The following is a 25595-nucleotide window of genomic DNA, read 5'->3' as shown; positions in this document are numbered from 1 at the left end:
AAAAATGAAATCAATTTAAAAAAAATAGAATTATTTGCTTTACATGGGCTTTATTGGAAATGACTTTTCCAATACCAATTCAGAACTTTCTGGATAACAGGTTTGCCTGATAAGGGATTCCATGTATAAAAAATAATATACTCCTCATGCGTGTAGCCCTACACTGCTTGACCATAACAGCCACAAGTATTAATTATAATAGTGTGTATTGCATACATACTATGGTCCATTTAATAATCAAGTCTTGAATAATACAGTATACTGTATAGAATCCAAGGCTGTAGTGTACCTTTTGGATTACTTTGTGCGGTTCCCTTGTATAAATGAAACAGGCTTACAGTCAGTCTACTTTTAGACTTTTGTCCAGATCAATCCACTGTTATACCTTTAAACTAGTTAGTCATGTCACTCAGCATTCTGTATATACTTTTGTTTAATGAAACTTTGCAACTGCAGTTTTGAGGCAGTTAATATGTATGATTTCACCATTCCCTTATTTGTAAACTGCAGTCACATATTTAAACAGTATTGCTTTATTTAAGCTGGCCATAGACGCAAAGATCAAGGATTCGGACGATTTTCAGACTGTGTCCCGACATTTTTCATCCGTCGGAGATCGGTCGTTTGGTCGATCGGACAGGTTAAAAGATATTTGTCGGCTGCCGATAATATCTCTGCATGTATTGCCGATCGAACAATTTTCAGAGGGAGACTGTCACTAGCTTTGGTCGGACATAACTTTCATACTATTGCTGTCAGAACATCGGCTGATCTGTTCTTTTGTAATTTATTTGATCGGAATGGTTAGTGGCGGGTCGGGAGATGGGGAAGTCCGATCGTACCTTGATTCGTACGATCGAATCTTTGCATCTGTGGCCAGCTTAACTCTTACAGTGCCATGGTAAATTTTCTCTGTTGCTGCTCCATCGTGGGCGCCATGTTTCCTTTGTCGACGTCATCAATATGTCTGTTATCAGTATTCTGCGCATGCGTGAAAATATAATGGAGTCAGTGTTTGGGAGCACTCCTGCACAAACAATAGAAAGTGTGTTCAAGAATGTTTTGAGCGTATGTGCAAAACATGGTTTGCAATTGCGAAATTTTCTTATATACAGATGCAGCCACTTTGGTTTGTCTGTTTGACACAGAATAACTAAACACAGATATCCCATTTATCTCATTTAACACAGAAAACTGCGTCACAACATCCCATCTAATTAAGGCATTCACCATTGTTCACAATGGTGCTTTGGTATGCTAATGGAAAGGTTAAATGCATTAAATGAGTTAAGATGACTTTAGATAACGCAGTTTCTTCAATTAACCATGAGTCATGACGCATTTATCTCACAAATCCAAGTGGCTTCATCTGTACACTGCAAAAGTTCGCAATAGCAATTTCGCCACAAAGTTTGTGAGGAAGTCGTTGAGGTTTTTAATCAGTAAAAAACTTTTGCAAGCGTCTTTCTGAAAGTTGTTTGCGCTAACGACACATATTGCATCCCCTATTAAGAGAAGGAGAGCTCTATGATAAGAAATTTTTTTCTTTTAGTTTGAAGATTTGTGAAAACTGACACTTTTAAACAGATAAAAGGCAGGAAAGTTATATGACAATTAACTGTACTACAAAAGAGAAAGGTGGGATGCCTTTCATTGTTTTTTAATTGTTTTCACAAAATTGAAATTTTTTATAAAGACAAATTATTATTTTGTGATTATTATAATAATAATAATAATACATTTTGCATTCAAATATTTTCCATGCTGTGGGCCAGTTGCATACTGTTTCATGTTTGTGGGCTGCATAATTATAAACTATGACTCATACGAGAAGATCTGTTGAGATCCTGTGCTTTCTGAGGGTCATAAAAATCTCTCGGAGGACAAGTTTGCCCACAGGCCTCCAACTGGACAGCTTGATTATAGGGTATAGTGCTAGGTTATGTGAAGAGGAGCTATTTAAAACAAAACTAAAGTTTAACAAAGAAGTAGGGTAGAAATGATGCACATTGTGTTTTGAGGTTCTTTACCAGCCCAAGGCAACCTGAGCCCTTTAGGAGTGAAGATCTTTGTCTCCAAAGATGCTCTCACTAGCCCCCATCTTATGCTGAATCACTGAACATGCTCTCTGTTGCTGTTAATTGCCTGAGCTTAGGAACCCAATTCACAATATACTGTATATATAAAGTGTAAAATGTAAAAGTCACAATACCACAATACAAAATGCTTCGGTTTTCGGAATAACAGATCTTTCCCTAATTTGAATCTTCATACCTTACTAGCAAATCATGTAAACATAAAATAAACCCAATAGTTTTGCTTCCAATAAGGATTAATTATATTTTAGTTTGGATCAAGTACAAGGTACTGTTTTATTGTTAGAGGAAATGGAAATCATTTTTAAACATTTAGATTACATTTAGATTACTCGGATAAAATGGAGTCTATGGGAGACAGCCTTTCCTTAATTCAGAGCTTTCTAGATAACCGGTTTCCAGATAAAAGGTGCCTACCTTTACAAGAAAGCTCCAAAACCAATGTATAGTGATTAGCATCAGAACTGAATAATAAGCCCAGAGCATACTGAGTATGTTCAGTGTCACCGACACTCCTAAAATAATCCAAAATAGGGAGCTCTTGTGACAATTTTGAAGGCTTAGATCATTACTGTTATAGATATGCAGTAAGTTCAGTATATAAAATATGACATTTCTAAGCATATTTATTTTTAGAGTTTAGTTCTCCTTCAATGTGTTTTTTAAATTTAGGGGGAAATTATTTAGTGCAGAGGCTTAACTGTCGTGCATGCACAAACTGAGTTTTTGCCGCGACCAACTGCCCATGGGCCGGCAAGAGGGGGTCCACCGGGTTTTTTCCCAGTGTCCTGCCAGCCCAGTCCGACCCTGCAGCCACAGCAACATATATCTACAATGCAGTACTTGATAAAGAGAACTCTGTGGGGCTCATTTATGAACACTGGGCAATTTTGCCCATGGGCAGTAACTCATAGCAACCAACTGGCTTTTTTCTGCCAGAACAATAAAATTAAATATTTGATTGGTTGCCATGGGTTACTGCCCAGGTGCAAATTTGCCCAGTGTTTATAAATGAGCCCCTGTGTATATTAGAAAAATAAAACTATACTTCATAATGTAAGCATAACAAAAGTGACCTTCACTATGTTACAACTCTATACATGTATGCACCATCCAAAATTAAATATAAGGGTATAAAAATCCATATTTCCGCCCACCTAACCAACCATACATAAATTTCTACACTGTCATTCCCTTCAAACACACAGGTGCAGTATGTTTATCAGTGTGGAACTCCCACATATTTTATGTAATACAGAGACCATAGAGGAAGGAAGATAATGTGCACGCATTTCCATTTTTTGCAAGATTCTTCTCCCACTCATATATTTCCACATACACCACATACTAACATACTCACATGTTCAGCATCAACTTGTAGATCTCAGAATTCTTATAGAGACATGTCTCTGCCAGATATCCCTCTGGAATGGTGTACACTGGGAATCCGTTTGCCTGGGTGTGTTTTGTTAGTTTGCAAAATATATTACAGCTTCAATTAAAATTTTGACAATTTGAATTAAAACATATCCAGTAGCTTTTAAAGTTATTTGTAAATGTAATTGCATCTGAAAGCAGTATTCCTTTGTCTATGCTTTGCTGATACAGCGCAATCTTTAAGAATATAGCAAAATTCAGCACTCTTCTAGCCAACAAAGACTTCGGGGGTTATTTATCAAAATCCGGATTTTTCCTATTTTTTAAATAAATAAAGACCAACCAAACTAGAATCCACAATTTGACCTTATTATTAAATACGCTTGATTTAATCAGTAAGATTGAGCAAAAACCCAAATCGTATGATTTTTTCTGCATTTTTCCTGAATTGATCGATTTATTTAGTTTTCTTCCAGAAAAGCTCACATTTTTCAGATTTTAACCCGAAAAGGTTGGATTATCAGGCTAATTCGAGCGCAGACCACAGAAACTTCAAAATAGGATAGGGACCTCTGCCATTGACTTACACACAACCTTGGCAGGTCTGAGATGGCGAATTTTGGGATTCAGGCTTTATGCTGCATCAAGCTTTAATAAATCTCGAAAAATTAGGTAAAAAAAAAACCCTGAAAAATGTTTTGCCACAAAAAGCCCAACCAGAGTTTAGTAAATAACCCCCTTCTTGTGTCACTAATCATAGTATAATGTGATCTTGTTCTATGTCTGATGTCTGTTCTATGTTGCTGCCGATCAACATTCTTTAGAATTTATAACTGTGCATCCTAAGCATCTGTGTCACCACCTTTATTTTATTATTAATTCAGTCCTCTCCAAGCAGAGATGGGCTTGGGCACCCTAGGTGTGCATGCATGTGCAGTAATATCTTGTGTGCCTGGGGGGGGGCAAGAGAATATAGACTAGGGATAGACAGGTACCTCTTCTGTGTACCCCTAGTTCAGACAACAATCCAGCAACAATGTGACTGCTTGAATTCAAAGATTTTTAAAAACCTGCCAACTTGTGGTTAAAGTAAAAAATATTTAAGGGCTATTGATTGACAATGAAAATAATCCTACCTGTGGTAAATCCCTCCTCATTTGAAAGGGAACCAGCCATTGCTAGTGCTTGAAAATGCCCTAGCACTGACCAAAACATGCATATGTGATGGCCCTAAAAGGTATTATAAATATATTTCAGATTTGCAACCATGTTTTTCGTGTTTCAATAATAGATTTAAAATCAGCCTTGGTCATGAGATATATTTAGAGCATCCTTATTTTCCTGTACTGTATGTTTACTTGGGGTTTTGGGTTTACAATGAAAATAGATTGTATACACTAGACTTTTGACTGGCCAATGTACAGTACTGTATGCTTAAATAATACCTTTATTATCGTTTGACTACATAATGTACCTTTCAGAGTTCATGATCAGTTTTGGAAAATAGTGTTATTAGCCTAAGGACTTGTGTTAGGCCACTTTCAGGCCCCCTAGCTCATGGTGGACACACCTACACAGCAAACCAATTCTGAAGTCTGTTTAAGATAAATAAGAGTTTGTTTTACACTCATGACACACAGGGAATATTTTCCACCTTAAGAAATGCACCAGAATCTTGCTGAGTTTTTTTTCCAATTAAATTACTAATGGCAGGTTCATCAGTTGACTTTGGGTGCTTCACTGCCCGCAGAGAATATGCCTCTTGTGCGGTAATGTAATGAACAGATCAGTGTCTTTTTACTGTTTTATTTAAATATGGCATCAATACAAAACATCTCTTAACATTTACATGGCAGTTTTATTCTGAATGCTTTCAAAGCACACATTTTAATTTAACAGCTCTTGACTCATTTACCTGCCCTAATATCGTAATATTTACGATAACGCTTAAGGCTCAGATGTTTTTTTTGAAAGCTTAGCAAATCATCCGTAAAGCATGAATGTCTTAAAGAAACTGCAAATAACACAGAAAAACTATTTACAAGTGAGAATAAATTACAGGGCAGTCCCTCCCATAAAAACAACTGAAAATTGGGGCAAGAAAATATGCAAATAGGGAAACATGAGTAAATTCATAAGCAACAGAAATGGTTGTTTTTTGCTTTTTTGACTAATTATTACCACTGGAGGAATTTCCAGACAGGAAAGCCTGTATCAATATAAATGGTACTGGCAAAACCATTCTGGAAGGAAGTTGGGAAGTAGGTAGTTCCTACTGGCTGAAAGGGATTTTCCATTTTTGTACAACACTGGAAGCAGCTCTTGGTGCTTTTTATCTTCATGGTTCAGAGTGGTGATAACTTTTCTGACACCGACTGTCATGCTGAATGGTGCATATACACTATGCAATCAATCAAAGCATCACCTTCACCCTTGCACTGAAAGAGTGCCTGCAGTATGCAATATCTCAGTGGAAATATTGTGAGTGATTCCATCGATACCAGGAACTGTAGAAAAACAAAAGCCAACCAGTTAGCATATATAGAGAGAGAGAGAGAGAGAGAGAGAGAGAGAGAGAGAGAGAGAGAGAGAGAGAGAGCACACAATAATGGAGACATTTCCATAACCACATTTAATTATTTAGACTGGCTATTGAGCAATATTTTTTAAATGGTTGCAGGATTACTTTAATGGTGGGAACTAATAAACCATTATTATGAATGCTGTTCTCTATAAATACTGCTTTATAGCACAAATGGTGTTTTTCAGCTGTGATTTTAAAAAGGACAACAGTAGCCTCAAAACAACGGACCGATCAGGTGTATTTCAATTTAGCAGCATGCAATGTACCTGCCCTTAATTATCATTTGTCCAAAGTGCAATCAGTTAGTGACTATATCTTTTTAATCATGTACCCCAGAAGTGATCAGAGCCCTTTTCTGTCTTTTGGCAGTGAAAACAAACTGGTGTACTGGGGATTTACTGAAAAAAAGGTGCATAGTGCCGAAGACTGGCAGATTACATGCATAAAATGTATAGAACTTGGGGGTCTTTCCATATTGTGAAGTGCAAGCTACTGCTTTATTGTTAGAGGGGAAAAAGCCAATCACTTAAGAAGATTTCAAATTAATATGCGCCTGTTTATCCTTAAATGACTCCTGTTGTATTCCTGCAGACTAGAAGCAGGGCATCCCACTGTTATATGACTATACAGTATATTACATTCATACAAATAAAAACTAAGTACATAGACGCCACCTTGAGTTGTTGTAGCTGGATGTGTTCACTGTGGGCTTGGGGCTGTTTAATGATGATCCTGGGCTACTGGGCTCAAGTCCGGAGGTTGGTGAGGAAGGTCTACTGGAACTCACAGGAGAACAGGAAGATGTCACTGAAATATAATAGTTATATAATCACTGTGTTTTACTGAGAAGTTATAATAGATACCCCTTTAACCCTTTGTTTCTCTTCATAGACTACATACTTGCATCATCCTGTGTGTTGCATTGTCCATGAACAATATAAAATTAGAAGTATTTGAAGACACATACATCATAGAGGACTACTGAAGGTATAGTAACTCATATTTACCAGGACTGGATTTGTGGAAAGGCCACAAAGGCTCAGGCCTAGGGCAGCAAAATTTTAGGGGGGAAATGCCGCCCAACAACATTCGCATTGGTTCGGAAGCACTGGGGATTTGCAAGAGATACAATCGTTTTTAAATTTTCCTGTGCACCAGTACTCTAGACCAGATGCTGAAAATTTGCACATGTGCACTAAAGAAGGGAACGGGGGTGATAATCGGCAGCGGGCCTAGGGGCGCTTGCTATGGAAATCCAACAGTACTTTATCTGCCCCTCTGAAGCAGCAAGGCAGGGTAAAGGTTTATGGTTTTTGTTATCCATTAAGTATACAAGAGCAGTTGGAGAATTAAAAAAAACAATATTATTTAGGCAGAAGGCCTGGTGATGTGGATTCTCATTACTGATGAATACAGGAAGAGTAGCTTCCTTTCTGCCTATACATAATGCGTTCTAATTTCTGAGTAGCTAGACAGTATTGATACAGTATAATGTACTATTACAGTGCATATGAGAGATAGAAAGCATATCTAACCTGTGCTGGTCATTGTGTTGTGTACTGGAGTCATGGACATAGATCCCAAAGAAACAGATGTTGGTACCTGCAAAATAGAAAATGATATTATGCCACATGCATACCGTATATACTCGAGTATAAGCCGAGTTTTTCAGCCCCCAAAATACTGAAAAACTCTACCTCGGCTTATACTCGGGTCAAACGCAAAAACGGTCACTGGCGTCTAAGAATAGTTGTCAGCCTCTAAGAATAGTCGCCAGCGACTAAGAATAGTCGCCGGCATCCAAGAATAGTCTCTAAAAATATTCGCCGGCGTCCAAGAATGGTCGCCGGCATCCAAAAACGAGACGCCGGCTTATACTCGGGTCAAACGCAAAAACGGTCGCTGGCGTCTAAGAATAGTTGTCAGCGTCTAAGAATAGTCGCTTAGTCGCCGGCATCCAAGAATTGTCTCTAAAAATATTCGCCGGCGTCCAAGAATGGTCGCCGGCATCCAAAAACGAGACGCCGGCACCTCCAATGGGAGCAGAAACCCTCAATTTTTTGATTGAAACTTACCAGAAGCTGCTGCATTTCTCACCCTAGGCTTATACTCAAGTCAATAAGCTTTCCCAGTTTTTGGAGGTAAAATTTGGTACCTCGGCTTATACTCGGGACGGCTTATACTCGAGTATATACGGTAGTTATTTCTAAATCCTCTTTCTCTCCATTTATAGAAGGAGCAATTTTAGCTGAGAAAGGGTTTGGTAACTTACCATTCTGGAGTTGTAGACTGGGGACTTTAGTGGTATATTCATTGGGCAGTTTATTCGTTTTTCCTTCTGGCGCCGATTGCAAAACCAGACCCTGACCACTTCTTTCTCCATCACTAGCTGCTCTGCTATCATGCTGATCTCCTCAGAGATTGGTTTGGGGTTCTACAAAGGGAACAGTCATTGTTATACTTCACAATTCACATCATTATTGTGCCTGCTTTTTATTGTTACAATCTGTTCACTGCTGGTCTGGGGCAGAGCCATGTGTTATAGGGTGAAATGGTTGGAATAAAATCTGCTAATGACAGCAAATAATTATGAATTTTAATGGAGTCTTTCATTTATAAATACTAATGGAAGTAGGCAGTTCAGAACTAATTGCACTAATCAGTGCTTTTATTCCACTTAATCTTGGTTTTAAAGTTCCTTTAATAATCATATCCCCCCAACCACCGCAGGGGAGAAATTTTAAGTTGGGATAGCATAGCAGAGGCGACAGAGAAATCCCTTTAAATGAATTACAATTATCAATCTAGTACAGTGATGCCTAACCTAAAGGCCTTCCCTATATTTATGAAAGAAGTCTCAGGTTCCCCTGATGGATGCTGGGTTTTGTAATTAATCAGCAACTGGAGTTTAAGGCATCATTGCTCTAGAAACAAACATTTCTGACACAGGTATGGGACCTGGGGTTTTCCCGATAAGGGCTATTTCCCTAATTTGGATCTCCATGTCGTAAGTCTACAAAAAAATTATTTAAACGTTAATTAAACCCAATATGTTTGTTTGCCTGCAATAAGGATTAATTATATGTTAGTTGGGAGAAATTAGATAGAAAGTACCCCGTCAGCAACAACTAATTTTATATCCAGTAATAATTTAAGTTCAAGTGGTAGTTAAAACCACAAGACTTAAATTAAATTAAAGTGCGTCAATTAATCCATCAACAATTTTAAAGCCAATCAATTCCCAGGCCCATTTATTCCCAGGCCAATTAATTAATAAATTAAATATAAAGTGCTGTTTAGTGCGTATATCCAATGAATGTTGCCAGACTACAAGTTAACAATCAATTCATTAAAAATTCATAAATAGGCTCAGGTGTAATTAATAAGATCCACAATTCATTATAAAGTGCCAATTAATTGTAGAACAAAAAGTGCATTTACAAAGTTGTTGTTCTTAAAAAAGGTTCATAATTTAGATAAAACTTATATATAAAGTGCAGTGCAATAAAGGTCAATTACTAGATAATTATAAATAAATAGGAGGATTTTTTGTTTTGATTATGACCAGGAGTTGGGATGAGGGCTAAAAACCCAGTGCTACAATATTACAGTAAGATGAGAAGATATAATGAAAAAGTAGATGGTGGAGCTGTCCCAAAGCTAGCTGCCTGGTAAATTCCTAAGACTGGGACACCACAAAGAGGAAGGCAGGACAGGGTAACTATGGCCTTGGAATTAACTTGCCCTGATCTTGGTTAGAGTCTATGCTATGCCTAAAAAGCCACAAATCGTCGGTCCCTTAGAACAGAAAGAAGAGTTTAGCTGATAGTAGATTGCCTGTAGCAGCAGAAGTTCACCCCACCCCACTCGTTGTAGACAAAAGTGGTTAAAACCAGAGGTAATAGCGACTCGCCGATACGCGTTTCGCTTATGAGCTTTGTCAAGGCGAAATGGTGATTCTTTTTGAATGCGCTCTTAAAATAAGTTCCGTGTTCAGCACGGGATCAAATACAAGGTGCTGTTTTTTTAATTATTGGAGAGGAAGAGGAAATAATTTTACAAGATTTAAATTATTTGATTTAAACTGAGTCTATGGGAGAGGGTCTTGCCATAATTTTCTGGATAACGGATTTCGAGATAACTGATCCCATACCTGTATTGCAAACAAACACAAGGGTAGTGCCATACTCACATCTTCAAACCTTTTCTCCAGCGTTAGACGAATATTGGTTTCAATGCTTGTCCGTTTCTTCCTCTTGCGCCCAAACATTTCACTGAGCTGGGCATAGTTAGTGCTGGGTGTCAAGGCGGTATCAGAGGGGGCAGATTCTAAACAGATGAGTAGGGTGCAATCATTTCACAGCTTTATAAATAATATTTTATAAATATATATATATTATATACACACATAAAAGGACAAGAACAAGTGTGCCTGATGCCCAATATAATGAGCAAGGCAAGTCTCAGAGATGCACAGAGACAATCTTCAAATTACATTTTTGCTAAGGCAATGGCAAAAAGGTTTGGCTTTCTGTTTGTCCCAAATACTTTTTACAAAAATATCCCTAGTACACCGAATGAATGTCTTTCAGGAAATACAAGTATTTGTAACTATATATACATATATAAGAAATATATAATCTATTAAAGAATGATTACAAAATTTGGTTTGTGCACAAGAGGATATCATTAAATTACAAACTCCATTCTGTACAATTTTGTCTGTATGTATAACATCCATGTAACAAACGCAGCTATGTGTAAAGCTTATTCACATACAATCCTTGTTATTGACTTGTAGAGTTTGTCAGGTGTTAGTGAGGGGATATTAGGTCTATTATAATGATGAGTTAGGTTGCAAGATAATAAAAATAGCCATATCACCTAAAATTATCATATTTATGTGCTGCATGCTTTTCTTTTACATTTGCATTAAATACAAAGGGGTATATTTATCAGAGTGAAGTTAATAGTGAAGTTCCGCCACTAGAGTGAAATTCCACCACCCTCCATTCATTTCTATGGGATTTTTATAGGCATATTTAGGGTGAACTTTCACTTTCACCCATTGATAAATACGCCTTTCAAAATCAGATAGAAATGAACTGAGAGCTGCAGAATTTCACTCTAGTGTCGGAACTTCACTCTTTGATAAATTTACCCCAAAGTCTCTAGAATCATCACGTTTTACACAGATTTGATATTTTATCAGTTTTGTGAAACTGAGCTTTTTTGTCGATAGAATGAATCCTATGCTATGAAATCTTGCTTTCTGTCACAAGCATCTATTCTGTCATTAATATCTAGCTTGGCATGCACTAGTTAATTACACTGTTATATATTCTGTCCAAGTTTTTTTTTACATAATTCATTCTGTAAGTAACTGCATTTGTTACATGGACGTTATACATTTGTGATACAGATTTCTTATTAAAATTTATCGAACAGAGTTTGTGATATAATGATATCCTTTTGTGCACAAACCAGATTTTGTTCTCATCCTTTAACAGAAATATCTTTTTTGTATATTTTTTATCTGTGTATATGGTCACAAATACTTAGGGGCAGATTTACTAAGCTCGAGTAAGGGTTCAAATTTAAAAAAGTTCGAATTTCTAAGTAAATTTTTGATACCATCGAATAGGCTATATTCGACCATTCGACTTCAAATTGAACGATTCAAAGTAAAAATCGTTCGACTATTTGACCTTTCGATAATCGAAGTACTGTCTCTTTAAAAAAAACTTCAACTTCATACTTCGCCAAATCAAAGCTACCGAAGTGCAATGTTAGCCTATGGGGACCTTCCAGAGCACTTTTCTAAGTTTTTTTGGTCGAATAAAAATCCTTCGATCGATCGCTAAAAATCGTTCGATTCGACCACAGGATTGCCAAATTTGTTGAAAAAACTTTGAATTCGATATTCAAATTCGAAGTTTTTTAATTTGATGGTCGAATTTCGAAGTTTTTTGTACTTCGAAATTCGACCCTTGATAAATCTGCCCCTTACTGTATGCACCCTGAGAGACATTCCTTCTGTATACTAGGGATATTTTTGTATACAGGATATAATTGGAACAAAAGGCACCCCATAAAAGGGAAGTGAGAATATGGTATGCTTATTGATATAAAGCAATAGATGTAATTAGCATAGTACTACTACTACTACTACTAGTCCTACAAGTGCAAAACCACTGTACAAATTCATGAACCCCATAAACTATTCATCTGTAAATGTATAAAATGTTTTGCCCCCTAAGACCTGCATGTAATTTGTCTCTTTTCTCTTTTAAATTTTCCAATTTGAACACAATTGCCATACTTGAGTACATTTTTGCCATTCTCTTACCTGCATCATTCAGCCATTTCTCCAGCAAGGGTTTTAGCTTGCACATGTTTTTAAAACTCAGGTTAAGAGCCTCAAATCGGGATATGGTTGTCTGGCTAAAGTCATTTCCATAGAGCTTTCCCATGGCCAATCCAACATCACCCTGACAAATAAATAGCATTTATTTAGACAGACATGAAATTAAAACATCTGCTGCTTGCAAAAGCAGATTTGTATGCTGCATGACAGTACCAGGAGGTGATTTGGAAACAAATAACTTGATCAACATGGTGGCTATCTGTGAGTTTCTAAACATACAGGTCATGTACATCACAATTTTCTCAAGTGTGAGAATAAGCTGTTCTTGGTCTATCAGGGTCAGTGCAAGCCTCCTCAACACTATGGGGGTTATTTACTAAGCTCTGAATACCCGAAATTCCCTCAAATCTGAAAAATGTGTGACTTTTAAAAAAACGGCCGAATATAAAAACACGGCATCTCAAACCTGTCGAGGTTGCATAAAAGTCAATGGAAACAGTCCCATTGATTTTTGGTTGTGTCGGTGGTTTCGGGCAATTTCACGATGGTTTCGGGTGAAAACTCCGAACATTTTGGAGATTTCGGGGGGGAAAAAAAAACGGCGCTTTTCCCGCATAGCAATTTTTCGGGAAAATGTAATAATAAATAAGTGTTAAAAACCCGAGCGGGTTAGATCGGAGTTTGTAGCAGCCGATATTGAGATAAATTCGGACCTTGATAAATAACCCCCATGTGTCTAGGTTATACACATGCAGCAGAAAGAATTTGGGAAGGGTATGCTACTGAAATGGCAGTTGAATCCAAATTTTCTGGAAGAAGTTCTCTTTATTAGGGGAGGTAGAACTGAAAAAGAGGGACCCCATATGAAGTTCTGAAAACTATAGAACTTAGGGATGTCCAACATAAAGCCCTTCAGCTATTGTTGCACTACAAACCTCTTTCTTCCACTGCAGTGCCTCTGCTATTGAGGTCCAATGGTTTATGACCACCCCAAACTGACTCATATTTGAATGCTTGGCTATTAGTGGCAAAGATCATCCCAACTTCCCAATGTCCCACTGGAGTAAGTCTAATCAGTCATGTTTGGTGTGTCAGCACTAGGTCACCTGTGTAAATCCCAGCTTTATTCTTCTCTGCTTGAAGGTCTTTGCAAATTTCTCCAATTCTTCTAGGTCACTGGGATCTTCTGGCACCACAGAAAAATGTTTTGGAGCGTGCAGGTGACCCATTTCCAAATGGGATTCTAGAGAAGAACCTGGAAGTCCAGGACATCCTACTGCCTGTGCACACAGAGCAATTGCTTACAACCTATGCAACTATCATAAAGTTAGCTTGCAGACACTATTATATATAAACATTTCAGTAGAAAATGCATTGTATTACAGTATTACTTTGTTTACCTGTGAAGCCAGGCCCAAACCAGTTTGTGGCTGAAGGATTCCACCTTGCTGCTGATTGAGTGAGAGATGATTCTGTTGCAGAAGACCTGAAGAAAAAGATACATGTTTTATCTCCAACTCTTGCCACACATTAGTTGTGAATCCACAGAGTGCACAAGAAAACGATGAAATAACATGGGTAAAATATTTTCCGGTCTACTAACAAATACCAACCAATCAAGCATTTACTGTTGAACAGTGGCTATTTCTAAAGTGTAGATGTTTTTTTCTGGCAGTGGAGAAAACACCAGTACTGCCTGATTCCACCTCCTGTCAGTAGTAAGTGTCATCTATGGCGCATCTCCTCTAAAACTCAACTCTACAGCAAATAATAACTATGAAACTGCTGCCACGAGGTGGCAGCACACCCCATTCACAAAACATTCCAACATTACCTCATTCTATTATCACATCTATGCTGCTTTGTTTGCAGTTATTATCACAGGTATGACACCGGTGATCTGTAAACCCATTATACAGAAAGCTCCGAATTATGTGAAGGCCATATCCCACTTTATTTTAATTAAATAATAAATTTTTTATATTTATATTCTTTGCAATAATAAAACAGTACCTTGTACTTGATCCCACCTAAGATATAGTTCATAATTTTTGGAGGTAAAATGATCCTATTGGGTGTATTTAATGTTTAAATGATTCTTTTAGTAGATTTTGAGAGGGTTATTTATCAAAATCTCACTATTTTATGAAAACCATTTCCTACCAAATCCGCACAGACTTTCCCCCCTATTTATCAATACATTTTCACGAAAATTTCTTGTGCAGGAAAAGGCTCAATAAAATTGTGTAAAAATCCAAATCGTGAATTTTTTTCAGATTTGTCGCCAAAAATTTCGACTTTTTCCGGAATTGACGGCCTAAACCTGTGACTTTTTCGGATTTGATGCCTGAAACCACAAAATCTGTGGATTATTGAACGAAACCCAGCGCAGATCATATCTTCAAAATGTCAATGGGACATCTGCCATCAGTAGGAGCATTTACCGGTACGGATCTGCTGCGCATGCGCCGAAAGTCACAAAGTGAAATCGGAAAACTTCAGATTTTCAGCGCATGCGCAGTAGATCCTTACCGGTAAATGCTCCTACTACGCTTGCGCCAAAAACGCAGAGGGATGAGTAACAAGTTGGGGCATTTGCCCGGGGGAACAGGTAGACCAGGAGGGGGGGCAACACAGGAGAGGGGGGAGGGATTTTTGCACCCTGGGGGTTTCCTTCTCCTTTAAGGCACAGTGCCAGATGCTGGCCTCAAAAACATTTCAGTGTCATGACTTTGCATTAAAAGTGGAAATTTCTGTTTGCCTTTGTTGTATACTGAGGTCTATTTATCATGATGTCTAAAAAGAAGAGTGAAGCGTTACCAGTGATGTTGCTCATAACAGCAATCTAATTGCTGATTGGTTGCTATGGGCGATATCAGCGGTAATGTTTCATTCCACTTTCTATACAGCATAATAAATAGACCCCTAAATAGGGAAATAGGAATTAGTGGATGGGAACCTAGCTGACTGCATCCACAGAACATTTCAGGCTGCAACCTATAATGGCATGAAATTACCTTGTTGGCCACTTTGGGATTGTGACAGCAGATACTGAGAGGCAGACTGTAGGTGGCTGGGTACAAGTACCAACTGCTGCAGAGGGTGTAAAGAAGTAAAATCCTGTGGAAAAATTAAATTATCAACCCTAGCATATATACAGAACAGTATTATTCATCTGAGTTGATAGATAGAATCAAAAAACAATAGACAGTGGGACTAAAGATTGACATACAGAGACGGAGGAAAAAAAATCAAGTGAAATAGTACACCTTTAGCTTTACTGGAATGCTGTTTAAAAAAACAGTAAACGAGAGACATCAGAAAAAAAAAAACACACCCTGATATTGCCAGAGGGTTAAAGTTCTTACTAGTACAGTAGAATACTGAAATAATCTAGCAGCATTATGTAGTTCTTAGAGAATATATATTTCTGTTTTATATATCAGCACTGTGTAAATTAGGTGTCAATAAGCATTCAGATATGTTTGTAATTGCTATTAATTATGAGTCTTTCCTACATCAGAACTAGCAGGGCCAGATAAGTCAGACCATAAGCAGCAAGTAGGCTGTAAAGGATCAAGTAATACGGGATTTCATAAGAAATAACATTCTTTCAAATAAAGGTTTTTCTGGATTTCAGAATTGAAATGGAAATGTATTTATTTCTCTTATAAAATTGTCTTGTGAATGGAAGGTTAAAAAACAGTGCTCAATAAATCAGTTTTTATTCTTCTTTCAAAGCTGATCATTTATTTTATGTTAGCCTGTATTACCCCAGCTGTCAGTCTTTTCAAGGAAATGCAAACCCTCAAAACACATACATGTAAAATTGCCCTTCTGAGCACTTTGGCAATTTATTTTTTAGTTTTTCAAGATATTAGTAGCAGAAAGTCTTATGATTTATCTTGTGATTCATCAGAAACTGTAAGTGAGCTGCGCCATTTGAAAGTTCTCTGGTCGGTTCTAAGCAGAACAACACCATGTGACTTGCCTTTCCTCACTAAATGAATTTAATGGCAACTGTCAGAGGACGACATGGACAGCAGGCGGCGCTGTTGTTTCAAGTTCATTATAAAGCAGTGTAAGAACTGCTTGTGATTACTAGAGAAAATTATGTGATTAACAAAAGTAATCTGAGCAATTTTATATTAACCTGTTTTTATGCTTTACATTTCCTTTCAGTTGTTTTACTGCTTTTGTCATGATAAAAATTATGCTTTGCCAAGAAACCTTCCACTAAACATTAATTTTTTCTCTAAGAACAAAAAAAACATTTAAATCTTTGATTTTTTTTCCCATTTTCTCAGGCATGAGTGCGGATGTTACAGGCTGTGGCTTGATTTGTGTGTAGCTACCACCTACACAGCATATACAAGCATGGAGGGGAGAGGGAACCAGCAGCTTGGAACAAGTCCATTTCTTTGTAGGTTAATAAAATGCTTCATAAAAATGATTCCCTGGAAGAGGAATGAGATGCACTTTTACTGTAATTTTCATGTTTTATGATTAATACTTCCATCTTTTCTTGGTAAGTCAGCGTCTTCTCCTGAATTCCCACCATACCATTACATGAATAAGCCGGTCTCCATGTTGCTATATTTTTCACAAGAGATTTACTACTACAGGTATGGGGTCCGTTATCTGGAAACCCGTTAACCAGAAAGCTCCAAATTACGGAAAGGCTGTCTCCCATAGATTCCATTTTATCCGAATAATCAAAATTTTTAAAAATTATTTCCTTTTTCTCTGTACAAATTAAACAGTCCCTTGTACGTGATCCAAACTAAGATATAATTTATCCTTATTGAAGGCAGAACCAGCCTATTGAGTTTATATTTGAGTTTTTCTTAATGTAATTCGACTAGGGAATAGTTAAAATTCGATTTGAGTTTTTAAAATAGATTCAAATTCGATTTTCAAAACTTATCATGGCCCTTTAAGAATTCAAATTCGACTTTTGGACACCTTAAACCTGCCGAATTGCTGTTTTAGCCTATGGGGGGACGTCCTGGGATCAATTTGGAGTTGTTTGCAGCTTTCTGAAATCTATTCAAATTTGATTCAAGTTTGCAGGTCGATCCTATTCACCCGAATTTGAAAAATGTTTGTTTTTTTTTTTACATTTTTTTTTGATTGGTTGTTTCGAATTTCGAGTTTATAGGAGTTTTTACAAACTCTCATGAACTTGAAAATTCGACCCTTTATAAATCCGCCCCATAAGGTATTAAGACCCAAATATAGGGATGCACCGAATCCACTATTTGGGATTGGCCGAATCCCCGAATCCTTCGTGAAAGATTTGGCCGAATACCGAACCGAATCAGAACCCTAATTTGCATATGCAAATTAGGGGTAGGAAAGGAAAAAATCCTTCTTTTGTGCTGAAAAGTCACGAGATTTCCATACCTGCCTCTAATTTACATATGCAAATTAGGATTCGGTTCGGCCTGACACAAGGATTCGGCCGAATCCTGGCCGATCCCAAACCAAATCCTGGAGTCGGTGCATCCCTATCCAAATTACGGAAAGATATGTTATCTGGAAATCCCCAGATCCCGAGCATTCTGGATGACAGGTTTCTTACCTGTACTTACATAGAGCAGGGCTGTAGCTCTCATACCACTCAATAAATATCTATTGCTTACCCCAGTCATCTGTCCTCCGCCCATCATGGATGCCTGGGACAGCTGGCATGGCCGATGAGGTATTCCTGTCTGTAGTGCCTCACTGAGATCTTCAGTTTTGATCTAAAATAAAAGGCAAATGATTATTCCTCTTTAGAGCCTTCTTAAAGTAGTCTGTATATAGTATGAGTCCCTAGTGGAGAACTGTAAATCAGGTGGATCTTTTACTCCCTTCCAGTGAGAGAAATATAGATTAAAGCACCAGGTGCCTTAATGGAGACAAGCTATGCTTCCACTATAGTGTAAGTGCCTACATAAGACGGTATAGTGCATGCCACCAAGGGAATGAGACTTGATTTGTTATCGCTGATTGTATGAGAAGAATGGAACCAAATTGTGTTGTCTTTTATTCTACCCTCCAGCTATAAAATGAAAGATACTTGAATGAAAATGTAAACTTTTTTGCACAATATACGTACTGGATATTGCGATAATGTATATAATGATGCGGCAGGTCAAGTGTCACAGGACCACCACTTTATTTTATCTACTGTGCTCAGCTCTCCAATAACCACTCTTTCCAAAGCTTGTAGAATTGCAAATGCTTTATAGACATTTTCTTAAAATAAACCATTGTATTAGAATTATTTCGCTGGCTCCTGCACTGATTCTGCAGTTGCACTTGTGCAGGGATCCCCAACCTTTTGAACCTGTGAGCAACATTCAGAAGTAAAAGGAGTTGGGGAGCAACACTAACATGAAAACATTTATTGGGGTGCCAAATAAGTGCTGTGATTGGACATTTTGCAGCCCCTATGTGAATTGTAAATCTAAATTGAGGCTCTGTTTGACAGTACACCTGGATTTTATGCAACCAAAACTTGTCTCCAAGCCTGGAATTTAAAAATAAGCTCCTGCTTTGAGGCGCAACATTCAAGGGGTTGGAGAGTAACAGTTGCTCACTAACTACTGGTTGGGGATCACTGCACTAGTGCTTAAAGGGCATGTAAAGTCTAAAATCATCATCATCATCATTTATTTATATAGCGCTGTCAAGATACGCAGTGCTTTACTGCAGGTATAGCAAACAGGGAATAAATGGTGGATAACAGACAAGGATTACAGAGTACAATAGGGTTAGAAGGACCTAGAGATTAGAGTTTACAAACTAAAAGGTTAGGGTACAATTGAGACATTAGGATTATATAAACACTTTGTCATTTTTGATACAGCAATGATTAATTAAAATTAAAATAAAATAAGGCTCGAAATGCTGTATTTTGTATAATAAATATAAACATGAACTTACTGCACCACAAGCCTATTCAAACAAATAATTTCAAAGTTGGCTATAGGGGGTCACCATCTTGTAACTTTGTTAAACATCTTTGCAAGACTGTGCACATGCTCAGTGTGGTCTGTGCTGCTTAGGGATCATCATAAACAAAGCTGCTTGAGTTCTGCATGGCTGGGAAGTAAGGTGGGGGCTCCCCCTGCTGTTCATAAGTATGATTGTTTCCCTGCTCAGCAGTTAGGAACTGTCTGACAATTCCTATCCACAGCAGTAAATGAAGGTGGAATTTCACTGCATACAGTCAGGTTTCTTATAAAAACGGTACACATTTTTTAATTAAAGTATATCGGAGATAGGTTTCTTTTTCATTAAAGAAAGTAAAAATGGGATTTTATTTGTTTGCCTTTACATGCCCTTTAAGGTCATTGTCATGTTTGTAAATGAAATATTGCTGGTCTTTATAAAGCAGACAGGTTCATTTGTATCATTTGCATTATTGTCCTATTTTTAAGCAGATTAAAGCAGGTTTTAACCCAAGACAAGTAACCCAACATAAATACGGCAAGTAATCTACATTCTGATCCTTAAAGGGATACTGTCATGGGAAAACATTTTTTTTTAAAAATGAATCAGTTAATTGTGCTGCTCCAGCAGAATTCTGCACTGCAATCCATTTCTCAAAAGAGCAAACAGATTTTTTTATATTCAGTTTTGAAATCTGACATGGGGCTAGACATTTTGTCAATTTCCCAGCTGCCCCAAGTCATGTGACTTGTGCTCTGATAAACTTCAATCACTCTTTACTGCTGTACTGCAAGTTGGAGTGATATCACCCCCTCCCTTTCCCCCCCAGCAGCCAAACAAAAGAACAATGGGAAGGTAACCAGATAACAGCTCCCTAACACAAGATAACAGCTGCCTGGTAGATCTAAGAACAAGACTCAATAGTAAAAACCCATGTCTCACTGAGACACATTCAGTTACATTGAGAAGGAAAAACAGCAGCCTGCCAGAAAGCATTTCTCTCCTGAAGTGCAGGCACAAGTCACATGACATGGGGCAGCTGGGTAATTGCCAATATGTCTAGCCCCATGTCAGATTTCAAAATTGAATATAAAAAAAATCTGTTTGCTCTTTTGAGAAATGGATTTCAGTGCAGAATTCTGCTGGAGCAGCGCTATTAACTGATTCAATTTGAAAAAATTTATTTTCCCATGACAGTATCCCTTTAATAAACTCTGTCATGCATTGGATGACACTGGTGGGGTCAGTTAGCTGCTTAGTTTCTTTTTCTCAAACATATCTTTGAAATCGTAGCATTGGTCTGATTTATTCATCTGGGACTCTCCAAAGAGGCACCATACAGAGGCAGGTGTGCTTTATACTAAAACTTTATAAACTTTTTATATTTATTCTTTATATATATATATATATATATATATATATATATATATATATATATATATATATATACATACATACATACATACATACATACATACATATATATATATATATATACATACATACATACATACATACATACATACATACATACATATATATATATATATATATATATATATATATATGCAGTTCTCTGTAATTAATCTGCAGACTCCCATAGCAATACACTGAATATATTTTCGATCACTTGCACTGTTTTTGACTAAAATATTTGGGGGTGATTTATTAAATTCCGAATGCCAAAAACTCAAATTCCCATAGCAATACACTATCTGAATGTATTTTAGATCATTAACACTGTTTTTGACTAAAATATTTAGGGGGTTATTTATTAAATTCTGAATGCCAAAAACTCAAAATTCTAGTTTTTTTTTTACTATAAGATCCGAATTTTTAGTGGAAAAAAAATCGTAAATTTTTCGAGATTTATTATACCCAAGGATGGGAAAAAGTCTGAATCCGAAAATCCAGCATCTCAGACCTACCGAGGTTGTATACAAGTCAATGGGAGAGGTCCCTACTATACTATGTGGAAGTTTATGTGGTCTGCGCTGGAATTAGCCCGAAAATCCTACTAAAATTTTGAAAAATTCTGACTTTTTGGGAAAAGGCCTGAAAAAACTGAGCGATTCTGGAAAAAATGTAAAAAAAAAAAGCATACAATTCAGATTTTTGCTCGATTTAGTAGAGTTTTTCCCCAATCTGATTGAATAAAGCATTTTTAATAATACATAAGGTCAAATCGTGCATTCTAGTTTGGTAAAACTTTTTTATTTAAAATAATGAGAAAGATTTGTATTTTGATATTTAACCCCCCTTAATGTTAACAGCAGTAATTCTGGTTTTCTTGGCTCTCTTGCTCTCCTGGAACTTCAGCTATAAGGAAACGTAGTGGAGGAGTAATTCCCTTAAGGAGAGGCAGTTCACCAACATGGGTCCTATCCTGTTTGAAAAGTTACTGTGTAAAATTGCTTGGGGGCACAGATATAGGAAGGGTTAAAAGTACTTTCTTGGTAAACATTTTCAAGGTTTTAACAACTTAGCTGCCTAAATGATAGTCCCAGATAAACTAATTGTATATTTATTGCACAGAATCACAATATTTTCATAGCAGATGCTAAGCTAATGAATATATAAATGAGATATACTGTAGCTTCTAACTCATTTAATGGTCTGCCATTATTATTATTATTTTGCACTGCATTTGACTCATAGTTTGTTTATGTAGCTATATTGTATATATATGTACAAGGAAACCACCACCTAAAACCACTATTAATGCTTCTAACACACTACAGTATACTAGCAAAGAATATATTTTTTGTCTTGTATTTTGTATTGTTTGTATGGTTTTTGTTAAATTTTGACCATAGTTACATAGTTACATAGTTAAATTGGGTTGAAAAAAGACAAAGTCCATCAAGTTCAACCCCTCCAAATGAAAACCCAGCATCCATACACACACCCCTCCCTACTTTTAATTAAAATTCTATATACCCATACCTATATTAACTATAGAGTTTAGTATCACAATAGCCTTTAATATTATGTCTGTCCAAAAAATCATCCAAGCCATTCTTAAAGGCATTAACTGAATCAGCCATCACAACATCACCCGGCAGTGCATTCCACAACCTCACTGTCCTGACTGTGAAGAACCCTCTACGTTGCTTCAAATGAAAGTTCTTTTCTTCTAGTCTAAAGGGGTGGCCTCTGGTACGGTGATCCACTTTATGGGTAAAAAGGTCCCCTGCCATTTGTCTATAATGTCCTCTAATGTACTTGTAAAGTGTAATCATGTCCCCTCGCAAGCGCCTTTTTTCCAGAGAAAACAACCCCAACCTTGACAGTCTACCCTCATAATTTAAGTCTTCCGTCCCTCTAACCAATTTAGTTGCACGTCTCTGCACTCTCTCCAGCTCATTTATATCCCTCTTAAGGACTGGAGTCCAAAACTGAACTGCATACTCCAGATGAGGCCTTACCAGGGACCTATAAAGAGGCATAATTATGTTTTCATCCCTTGAGTTAATGCCCTTTTTTATGCAAGACAGAACTTTATTTGCTTTAGTAGCCACAGAATGACACTGCCCAGAATTAGACAACGTGTTATCTACAAAGACCCCTAGATCCTTTTCATTTAAGGAAACTCCCAACACATTGCCATTTAGTGTATAACTTGCATTTATATTATTTTTGCCAAAGTGCATAACCTTGCATAACCATGTACGGCAATATGTGAAAGCAGCAGGGGAACTCATCCTTAAGGGTAAGGTCACACTGGGCGTTTTGGGGATATTTAGTTGCCTTGCGACTAATCGCCTCGTCTTTGCGGCGACCAATCTCCCCAAATGCCTTCCCTCACTCTGCGCTGGCTAAAATGAAAAATAGCCGGCGCTAATCACACGCGGTGAATCATTTTCCAAAGTCGCCCGAAGTTGCCTAACCTTCGAGTAAACTTTAAGTATGGTGTAGAGAGTGATATTCTGAGACAATGTGCATTTGGTTTTCATTTTGTATTATTTGTTGTTTTTGCGTTATTTAGCTTTTTATTCAGCAGCTCTTCAGTTTGCAGTTTCTGCAGTCTGGTTGCTAGGGTCCAAATTATCCTAGCATCCATGCACTGATTTAAATAAGAGACTGAAATATGAATGGGGAGGAACTGAATACAAAGACAAGTAATAAAAAGTAGCAATAACAATAAATGTGTGCTTTAGATGGGGTCAGTGACCCCCAATTGAAAGTTGGAAAGAGTCAGAAGAAGAAGGCAAATAATTAAAAAACATAGGGGAAAAAAAATAAATAATAAGAATAAAATAAATAATAAAGAACAATTGAAAAGTTGATTAGAATTGGCCATTCCATAACAAACTAAAAGTTAACTTAAAGGGCGGGGATCACCATCTTGTAACTTTGTTAAACATCTTTGCAAGACTTAGACTGTGCACATGCTCAGTGTGGTCTGGGCTGCTTAGGGATCGTCATAAACAAAGCTGCTCGAGTTCTGCATGGCTGGGAAGTAAGGCGGGGGCTCCCCCTGCTCAGCAGTTAGGGACCGTCAGACAATTCCTATCCACATCCGTAAATGAAGGGAGAATTTCACTGCATACAGTCAGGTTTCTTATAAAAACGGTACGCATTTTTTAATTAAAGTATATTGGAGATAGGTTTCTTTTTCATTAAAGAAAGTAAAAATGGGGTTTTATTTTTTTTCCTTTACATGCCCTTTAATAATAACTTATAATAACAGTACAAAGCATGCTTGCCACTATGAGAGTTCCCCTTTAAATGTTTTCTTGCCTAGGTTCAAGGTCAATGCATGAATGTGCAGTGTACTATTATGTGGATGGAGTTGGGCAAATCAGTGGATTTATTTGTCTCTCACCTGTCTGCTAAAGTCCAAGGTATCTTGTTCAGTACCTGAAATCAGAACAGAAATATCTCTCAGTATCACAGCAAATTCATTATCCCAAAATATCAGCGCAGAAATGTCCAGTCTAATAACAGATACAGTATAATCAAATATAACTCCCACACAACCTGGTGATAAACTATCTGCCTACATACAGACCATTTGGATTTGGAATGTATAGATTGTGTATGCCTTTGTATTGATTGTGTATGTTTTCAATGCATTTTGGAAAGTCAAGGGTTTAATGTCTTTATTTTATGACTGTGTACAATTACATGTTTGTTTGACTGTTAGTTGGGCTACAGCCATGCAATTAAATTTGTATTCACTGTGCTCACAAATCAACCTGTTTATATCCTACGTTGCTCTTTGGGACTTTAGTCAGGCGCTTTAAAGGGGTTGTTCACCTTTGAGTTAACTTTTAGTATGATGTAGAGCAGGGATCCCCAACCTTTTGAACCTGTGAGCAACATTCAGAAGTAAAAGGAGTTGGGGAGCAACACTAGCATGAAAAATGTTCTTGGGGTGCCAAATAACTGCTGTGATTGGCCATTTGGTAGCCCCTATGTGGATTGTCAACCTACGTTGAGGCTCTGTTTGGCAGTACATCTGGTTTTTATACAACTAAAACCTCCCTTCCTTGCCTCCAAGCCTGGAATTCAAAAATAAGCACCAGCCTTGAGGCCACTGGGAGCAACATCCAAGGGGTTGGAGAGCAACGCTCACGAGCTACTGGTTGGGGATCACTGATGTAGAGAGTGATATTCTGAGCCAATTTGTAATTGGTTTTTATTATTTGTATTTTTTGAGTTATTTAGCTTTTTATTCATCAGCTCTCCAGTTTGCATTTTCTGCAATCTGGTTGCTAGGGTCGAAACCCTAGCAACCATGCACTGATTTGAATACTGCAATATGAATAGGAGAGTGTCTAAATAGAAAGATGTGAAATAAAAAGTAGCAATAACAATACATTTGTAGCCTTAGAGAGCATTTGTTTTTAGATGGAGTTAGTTACCTCCATTTGAAAGCAGGAAGAGTCAGAATAATTCAAAAACTATAAACAATACATAATGAAGACCAATTGAAATGTTTCTTAGAATTGGCCATTCTATGACATACTAAAAGTTAATTTAAGGAGTAGACTGGATTACTGTAGAGTAAACTCTGATGTCAGATGTAGATTATGAAATGGACTAAAACGTTTATGGGGGAATGTTATATGTTTCATTAGCGCTTAAGATGTTTGCAAATACCATTGCGAATGTTAGCGACCATGTTTGCGTCCTTTTTGACCGATTACTGACCTCAATGACTTCCTCCAAGTTTGTGACCAAATGGTTTTGCAATCATTCGCAGTGTATGTAATAAAACTTC

At 37.2% G+C, this 25595-nt stretch overlaps 1 protein-coding gene across 5 annotated transcripts in view; it reads right to left on the bottom strand.

The window, feature by feature from the left end:
* Window positions 1-5256: 5256 nt before the first annotated feature.
* Window positions 5257-25595, bottom strand: part of pou2f3.S (POU class 2 homeobox 3 S homeolog) — a 35375-nt gene continuing 15036 nt past the window's right edge. For all 5 annotated transcript variants that reach the window (XM_041571334.1, XM_041571335.1, XM_018227785.2 and 2 more), the window contains exons 3-13: window positions 24195-24229; window positions 18070-18171; window positions 15442-15544; window positions 13825-13910; window positions 13531-13704; window positions 12407-12548; window positions 10250-10386; window positions 8330-8491; window positions 7593-7659; window positions 6732-6864; window positions 5257-5980 (exon numbers count right to left, since the gene is read on the bottom strand). In XM_041571334.1, the coding sequence (XP_041427268.1) occupies window positions 5941-5980; window positions 6732-6864; window positions 7593-7659; window positions 8330-8491; window positions 10250-10386; window positions 12407-12548; window positions 13531-13704; window positions 13825-13910; window positions 15442-15544; window positions 18070-18171; window positions 24195-24229 (1181 nt within the window). In that variant the 3' untranslated portion in view covers window positions 5257-5940. The remainder of the gene's footprint in view (window positions 5981-6731; window positions 6865-7592; window positions 7660-8329; window positions 8492-10249; window positions 10387-12406; window positions 12549-13530; window positions 13705-13824; window positions 13911-15441; window positions 15545-18069; window positions 18172-24194; window positions 24230-25595) is intronic.

This window comes from Xenopus laevis, chromosome 7S, assembly GCF_017654675.1.
Source record: "Xenopus laevis strain J_2021 chromosome 7S, Xenopus_laevis_v10.1, whole genome shotgun sequence".
Lineage (NCBI taxonomy): Eukaryota > Metazoa > Chordata > Amphibia > Anura > Pipidae > Xenopus > Xenopus laevis.
Note: the sequence above shows the minus strand (reverse complement) of the source record. Positions and strands in the feature narration are given on the sequence as shown.